Source organism: Pygoscelis adeliae, unplaced genomic scaffold (assembly GCF_000699105.1).
Source record: "Pygoscelis adeliae isolate BGI_AS28 unplaced genomic scaffold, ASM69910v1 Scaffold62, whole genome shotgun sequence".
Taxonomy (NCBI): domain Eukaryota; kingdom Metazoa; phylum Chordata; class Aves; order Sphenisciformes; family Spheniscidae; genus Pygoscelis; species Pygoscelis adeliae.
Genome location: NW_008824401.1, coordinates 3,924,265 through 3,931,885, shown reverse-complemented (window position 1 = coordinate 3,931,885; position 7,621 = coordinate 3,924,265). Strand labels below are relative to the sequence as shown.

The window sequence follows — 7,621 nt, the reverse complement described above, 5'->3', positions numbered from 1 at the left end:
CGGGGAGGCAGGCCCGCGCCGCCGCCGGGATCATGATGAAGGAGGAGTGCAAAGCGCTGCTGGACGCGCTCAGCAAGGTGACCGCCTGCTACCGGCACATGGTGCTGACCATCGGTGGCACCTCGGACTCCCAGAACCTACGGGAGGAGCTCAAGAAAACCCGGCAGAAAGCCCAGGAGCTAGCGGTGGCCAACAGGAACAAGCTCACCACGGTCCTGAAGGACAAAACCGTGAGTAAGGAAGATAAAGCCGAGTTCGAGAGGCTATGGGTGATTTTCTCCACGTGCCTAGAGATCCTGGAGATCGACATGAGGAGAGCCCTGGAGCTGGGCCACGAGTTCCCGCTAAACGTCCCCAAAAAGCACCTGATCCAGACAGGCATGAGCGGGGGAACCTCCGGCGTGGCCGCCAGGGCGATGAGCGTCCAGAACATGAAATACGAGGCTGAGCACAATATAGACGTGGTGGATTTGAAAGACCTCGAGAACGAAATCAACCAGGTAGGAGAGATGATGTACGAGATGGAAATGAAGGTCAATGTCCCCCAGTGGACAGTGGAAGCTAAGCAAGACCCAGGGGCTGAACTAAAATCCACCGTCAGCGTGGGTGCTTCTTCTATTGGCATGATCTCTGTGGAGGAAAATAAATCCTTCTGCGATATCAGCAAAGTTCTAGCTGGGATTATTTTCTCCGCTGTGCTCATTATCGCTATTGTCCTGGCAGTGTGTGTGGTAAAACTCTCTTAGGGTGGTGCAGGCTCTGACAAGCCTCCCGTCTGTCTTTGGGGAGTTTCACGCCTCACTTTTAATTTCAAAACGGGTCACTTGGATCAGCTGAGAACTTAAACCTAGCACTTGAAAAAACAAAGCAAAACTTTTGCTTCTCAGTATCCTAAAATGCACGATTTGTTTCTTCTTGCTTTTTGAAGAAAAGAGATGCAAATCAGCCGGCAGAATAGGATGTCTTGATCTGCTGGACTTGTAATGGTTAACTATGAAGTATCAGGGTATTATCACTACTGGCTATAACAGGGATTTGTCTGCTATTAATAGATCGCTATTCTCAGAAGCCTGTATTTTTTGTTCTTGAATAGGCTCTGGTGTTTGCTGCTGGTCACTGTTTACAGTATTTGAGAGCAATACAAATCTGGAGGCTAACACAGGTGCTTTGTCCGACAAAGTGAACAGAATACTTTTTTTTTTTCACCAAATACACAAAATGTTATTTCAGTGGAGGAAAAGGGGAAGGATGAAAACCCCAATAAAAAAATGTAAACAACCTCTATTTTAGATAAGTTAATGGCTGGGGAGGGGGGAGGTGTGGAGGAGGATGGAGAAAACAGAACAAGCAATGTTTGATACCAAATACTGTTTGTTGATTTAGACTGGATTGTACAGAACCCGGTTGCATGGGTTGGCAGAGCATACACGAATGACTAATGGCTTTCCAAATCCAGAGAGAAAAGAGGGAGAGTTGCACACTCAGAAAAATAACTAGCGAGCCTCATGGTTCTCATCCACATTTACCACGATTTTGTCTTCCCCTGCATAAAGGCTGATTCTTGCCACTGGTTCAAATTTTTCTTTCTGTAGAAGCAAACAGTTTGCACTTCACAATTAACTAGGAAAATAGGAGCAATGAATCTACCCACAGCAGAAGCAGTAATTTTTCAAAACAGATTTTGGCAAACAAAAATGATGTTGAGTTAAAGCAGACCTTTCTAATAATTCAAAAAGAGATCCCCTCTCACGTTGACGGGCAGGGATTGGTGCCTGTGTACGTACAGTCACATTGCTGCAAGCTCCTGAATTCTTTGCAGAAATCCAGACAAAGCTAAAAACGTGTCTCAGTTTCACATCTCATTCACGTCTGATTAACCATTTGGGAAACGGGAAGCCTGCAGGATTGGGTCAATTTGATACACTGCAATTTTGGGAGGTAAATGCAAGAGCAGCATAAAACTTTCCACTGCTTCCCTATAAAATTGTCAACGTTTAAATGTAAAACTGGGGGGGTAGACACAAACTTGGCAGAGAAACTCTATAATGTTTACAGGACCTATGTGTTATCGTATTTATTATGTAACTTACGGAAATGTCTTCTGTTACTGTGAACACACACTGTCGGTTCCAAGAATGCCTGGTACACACTTTATAGTGCCATAGGTGTATGAGGCACTCCACAGGCAAATATAAAGACCCTGTAATACTGGGGTTTTAATAAGTTGTTATTATTCTTCTGCATTGATTATTATGGACACATTATCAAAAAGTAACAATCATCAGACAAGTTTTGTGAAGTTATTAGACAATAGTCTTCATGCTTGTTAAATATTGTGTTGACAACACTCAAAAACAGCTAATATTTTTGAGTTAAGAACTAAACATACTTTGAAAAACTGCAGCGAAGTTTGTTCTTTAAAAATCAAGAGAACTGGATTTGCGGAGAAAAAGTGTGTGACAAATTTGAATCTGGTCACTTGTAGGTGAGAAAAAAAAAACGTAGGTGAGGAAAAATAGTAAGTGGAGGCCTGAATTAAAGGCTATAGACTATCATTACGTTGAAGGATAACAGAAGTTCTGCACATTGATCCAGTCTAGCTCCATTCTCGTGGGAATGCGCAGGTTTTTATAAGATGACTCCACATTCCTTTCTATTGTATTTCACTCATTCCATAGGATGTGCTTTATATGTAGTTCATCTAGGTTCGTAAAGATCCCTGGCAGCATTCTAACAGTCAAACCTGTATTTATCGGTGCTACTCTTTCAGTCTGTCTAGACAAGGTGTAATTGCTGTGTGTTGATTTAAATGAGAAGATGTCCTTCACAATCATATTGAGTAAACATATTTATGGAAAATACAGCAAAAGCTGCAGGAGAACGTACATATTTGGATTGCCACCACTAGTCACTAAGGATTTGTGGGTATTTTCACTCTTTGCATTCTCCTTTTACTTAGTTCACAGGAAAGTAGATAAGAAGTTGGACTCTGAAAACTCCATGTTCCTTTTGAAATCAGATCGTTTAACCACATGTTCTGAAAACCCAGGTAATGCAAGTCTGGTTTCTGGAGGATAAGTAAATGGTAACACCTACAGCATTCATTATCTTGTATCTTGGTATCCTGAAGTGGGTATACTGTTTATCCACGGTCAGTTGCGTAGAAGAATTTTTAAGAATAGGTAATCTCATCTTCAAAAGCAAGCCTCAGTGAGTTGGTAAATTGTAAATTTTCAGTCCGTTGCATTTTTTGGAATTTGGGTTTTTGGATACAGGACTCAAAGAATTCATATAAGTAGCGTATAAGTGTGTAAGTCTTGCTTCATTATGAATACGCACACAATTAGTATTTAAAGAATTGGACCTTGGAAAAGTAATGTATTTTCAGATCTTAAGACAAAGCTGGCTGCAGATTTATTCATCATTAGTTTGTTCCTAAAAATCTGTATCATCTTATATTTAGGCTATCTGAAATTAAAAGATCAAGTAGAATTCTAACAGAGGATTGGCACCATCTAAATGGATAATGTTCCTGCCATTAATCTCCTACACTTGATACATGTATACACTCAATGTGACAGAGTTCAGGCACAACAGCGCACAAAATCAAAACAAGATGAAATGACCATTGCCCGAAAGTACTGATGCTTCTTCTAAATTAAAAAATAAAGAGATGTTGTAGATCTGCAATCTTCATTCTTTTCCCCACTGGAATGCAACTGGAAGGAGACTGGAAATGCTATTTTTGTGAGTGAAAAATGGGAAGTCAAACTTCAAAATACTCTATATTTAAATAGCATGATGAAAATGCAAATACTCTCATGCTGATCAGTGAATGAGAATGTTACTGTGTTTTCAGTACAAAAGAAGATGGTCATTGCTTCATTTCAATGTTGTTCTACTTCAGTTCTTTTGTCTTTATTCAAGGATACACACATTAAATTTGCTGTATACTAAAATGTTATTCCTGACTTGAACTACTGGTTTTGCCTGTGCATGGGTGGTATTTTCTACACTTTGAATAATTCAAACTTGTTACTGTCACTATTTATTTAACTTAAAATAAAGTACATTCTTATAACTTACTGGTTGGCTTGCAGCAGTAATTAAAACCAAACAAAAACTGAAATATTAATACAGCGTGTCAGTAAGCTCTTAAAAATAAAAAGTTCCTATTTCAACCACAGGAATAAAAGTAACATGCTAAGCCCTCTCATTACAGTTTTCTTTACATAAATGCACCCTTCTCAAGCTCCCAAAGTTGAACATAGTGATATATCTTAATTTATACTGCAAGGGAATCAGTAGTCCGCCTTAGAAAACAGCTACAATAACATTTAGGATAACGGGGATGACGTTGCCTTCAGCACTGCTTGTTCAGTTTGTTGAGTGAAGTACGGAACCATTGGCTTGGGCAATTGAAAACTAGAGAACATATTAGACTAGACTAACGTATTAGATCCTCACGGTGTTAGGATCCAAACTCTGCCCCCTTTCAGCCAGCAAAGCTTGCATTTACTTTGGCAAAAGATATACATAACCTAAGGAGTGTGAAATTTGGTCCTGTGGTATTGATAGCAACAACGATCAACAGTTCTATCAAACTATCAGAATCAAGTCTTAAATGCAGCACTTTGCAATTTTATTTCAGGACTTCCAGTCTACCAGCAAAAATCCTCTATGCTGTTCTTTAGTTTACTAACAAAATGAACACAGAACTATAGTTAAAATGATTCTCCTCATGTTGCAAACAATGTAACATCAAACTTCAGCATTATGAATATGAAATAAAGTTAGTTTCAAAATTCACGTAAATATGAAAATATTTTTTATGTGAATGTGATTATTTAAAAACGGACTAAATGACTGATTCACTAGCTTTCAGATTAAAAATTAAACACGTGCTTATTTCTTGTAGCCTGAAAGGATTGGTTATAGGCTTTCTTTTCCTTCTCTTACAAGGTTTGTGTTGTTTATGTACATTTTCCAGAAATACCTTATATTTAAGTGCTACTGGAACTCCTAGTCAACGTATTTACCCTTCACAGATTTTCATTACGTAAAAAGTCATTCAGTAAGACCGGTGGATTATAGATCTCTAAGTGCTTTCTCTCAATACGATTATGTAAGTCTTTTAATGCAGGAAGAGATCTGGACAAAATAGTAGTCCACACGTGAGCAGCATTTGCTATGGTAAGCATACAATAAAAGTGGGATTAGAAAAGAATGTCTTTCATATAAAATCATCCACGTGTTGAGGGAAGGACAAGAAAGGGAAGGAGATGGATGTATCTGAATATGTCTTCATCTTTTGTTAGCAAAGTATGCTTTCTGTTAAATGAGGTAATAGCATCACAATGTTAAACTATAGCTTCTCTATAAGAAGGTAGTATCTGATATCCAGTGGGACAAAGAATATAAAATATCCCTGAGTGGAATTGACTACCCATTCTCTGATTAACTCGATATAGAGTAAGAGTAAAAATATTTTTATTTGCTACGTGTTGATATCAATTTTACAAAAGACAACCCTTTTCTCTCTGTTTCACACTACAAGGGACTTTCTGTTGGAAGAAGGTGGTCCCAGAAGGCTGGATTCTGTCATCCATCCTGACAGCTTGCTGCTGCAGTACTGTCATGCAGTTGGAAATGTAGCTTAATCAGCTACCACTGATTAAACCTGTGGAAAGGTGAAAAGTCACATGGCATTTAACCAGCATGAAGGCTCTTCTGCATCTTCTCGTACGGCCAAGCACAAGCATTTCATGCTGGAAGCAATGCGACTAGAAGCCATGTAGGCACATAGAAATAAGATTACAGCATCTCTGAAAATCTGTCACCTGCAGAGGCTAGTTAGCAAAACCAATTATGTTTCTTGCTCAGTTCCATTAATTTTGACAGAGTATCTACTGTGGTTTTCCTAAGCGTCAGAAATTGACTTCTTGAGACTCCACAGGGTCAGGTGGGGTGTTTTGGTTTGCTTTGTTTTGTTTGATTGAACTGTATGTTTTCTTTTATTTACACTGTATTGCGTGACACTCTTTATCATATACTTACTAATAACATCTCCACCAAATTAAACAAACCAACAAATCCTCTAAAAGCTAGTTCTAATTCAAGTGCACAGAAATGGAAGTCACAATCATAGTATAAATGTATGGTCTGTTTTTTGGTCAGTTTTCCACTCTGCATTAAAATAATCACTGAAGTCTATGATCAGTCAAGTCTGTCTCTTGCACACAAATGTTCAAAGAACAAATACAGTCGAACTCATTGATGTGTCACAGCATTAAGGAATTATATAGCCTAAAACATGACTTCAAAAATCATGGGGTTTTTGTAAGAATAGTAAATGTCAGGTCATACAGCCATATATAATTGTCTTGACAAAAAAAAAATTAAAATTCAAATGCAATTCCTCTGTATGATCTTGAAGAATCTATATATAAATAGCATACACCTTGGGGGAAAAACAAATGCGAAGGGTGGAAATGAGAAAAGACGACGGAAGAAAATATTTAACTATTTATACCATATAAAATGACTGAGACATATCTGACACACCAAACATGATACTCCCTTAGCAACTTAGTCTAATATGCTAATTGCATGTGTAACTTTATATATAAATATACATTTGAGTTCTGGGTCCTAGAGGGAGTGGTCTGAATCATTACTCGTATAAGCCATCACTACTCAGTTTAGTGAAAAATTACACGTGTGAAGACTATTCATGTAATTAAAAGCTGCAGAATTAGAACCATAATTTCAGTTTGCATAAGACATGTAATCCATTATGTGTCTGTTGGAAGTAGAACATTTCCAGTTGTTAACACTACCTGTAACCTAGTTTTCTGATCTGCTTTGAGTTGTTGGAATATTGTTTTGTATGAAGGTAGCTATATTTTTTTCTTTTTAGTCAATCTACATAATGGTGCTATAACCATAAACCTGCATTTCCTAGATTTGATATTTATGCACATTTTGGACACAACACTTGGAAAACTGTACAGTGAATAATCTATTTACTTTTTATATGATTTGTTAAGTCTGCCTATTCATTCATATTATATGAGCTAAACAATCTAAAAGCTTTAGAATGTCATTTTGAAATAAGCCAGTTTAAGAAGTAGTAGACATGCTCACTGAAATCTCTTAATTTTTTGGTACATGAGGTTGTAACAGTTTGTTCAATATAGTAGACACTACATCTGCATGGGGACAAAGCTTCTACCAGATGCATATAAATTAAACCAAGAACTGACTTAGTATAATCATCTCCACCTCACAGGATAGCATGTAAGCCAAATTAAATGGTGAAATAATAGTGGACTTTGTTTTTCATCTGAAATTATTACAGTGATATGACCTGCACTGATCTGTATGTGCAAAATAATTTATGCAATGATGTGACAAAAAGGAATGAAGTCGTTCTATTGCTAAGTATTCTAATCACACACACACAAAAAAAAAGTTTGGCTTTTCTCCAAACTGAAGTCTCCTGTATTCCCAGCCTACATACCGGCCCTTGAAGCATAATGCCTGAGCCCAGCTGAACGTAGAATGCCCTGGTGCTGGAACGCTTATACTACAGTAATGGAATAAACTAGTATGCTTGGTT

The 7,621-nt window shown here is 37.9% G+C and overlaps 1 protein-coding gene across 1 annotated transcript; it reads left to right on the top strand.

Annotated features, from left to right (window-relative positions):
* The first annotated feature begins 32 nt into the window (after positions 1-32).
* On the top strand, positions 33-746 carry RGS9BP (regulator of G protein signaling 9 binding protein). The gene has a single exon (XM_009320276.1). It carries the CDS (start codon positions 33-35, stop codon positions 744-746), a length of 714 nt encoding a protein of 237 aa, XP_009318551.1.
* Positions 747-7,621: the final 6,875 nt, after the last annotated feature.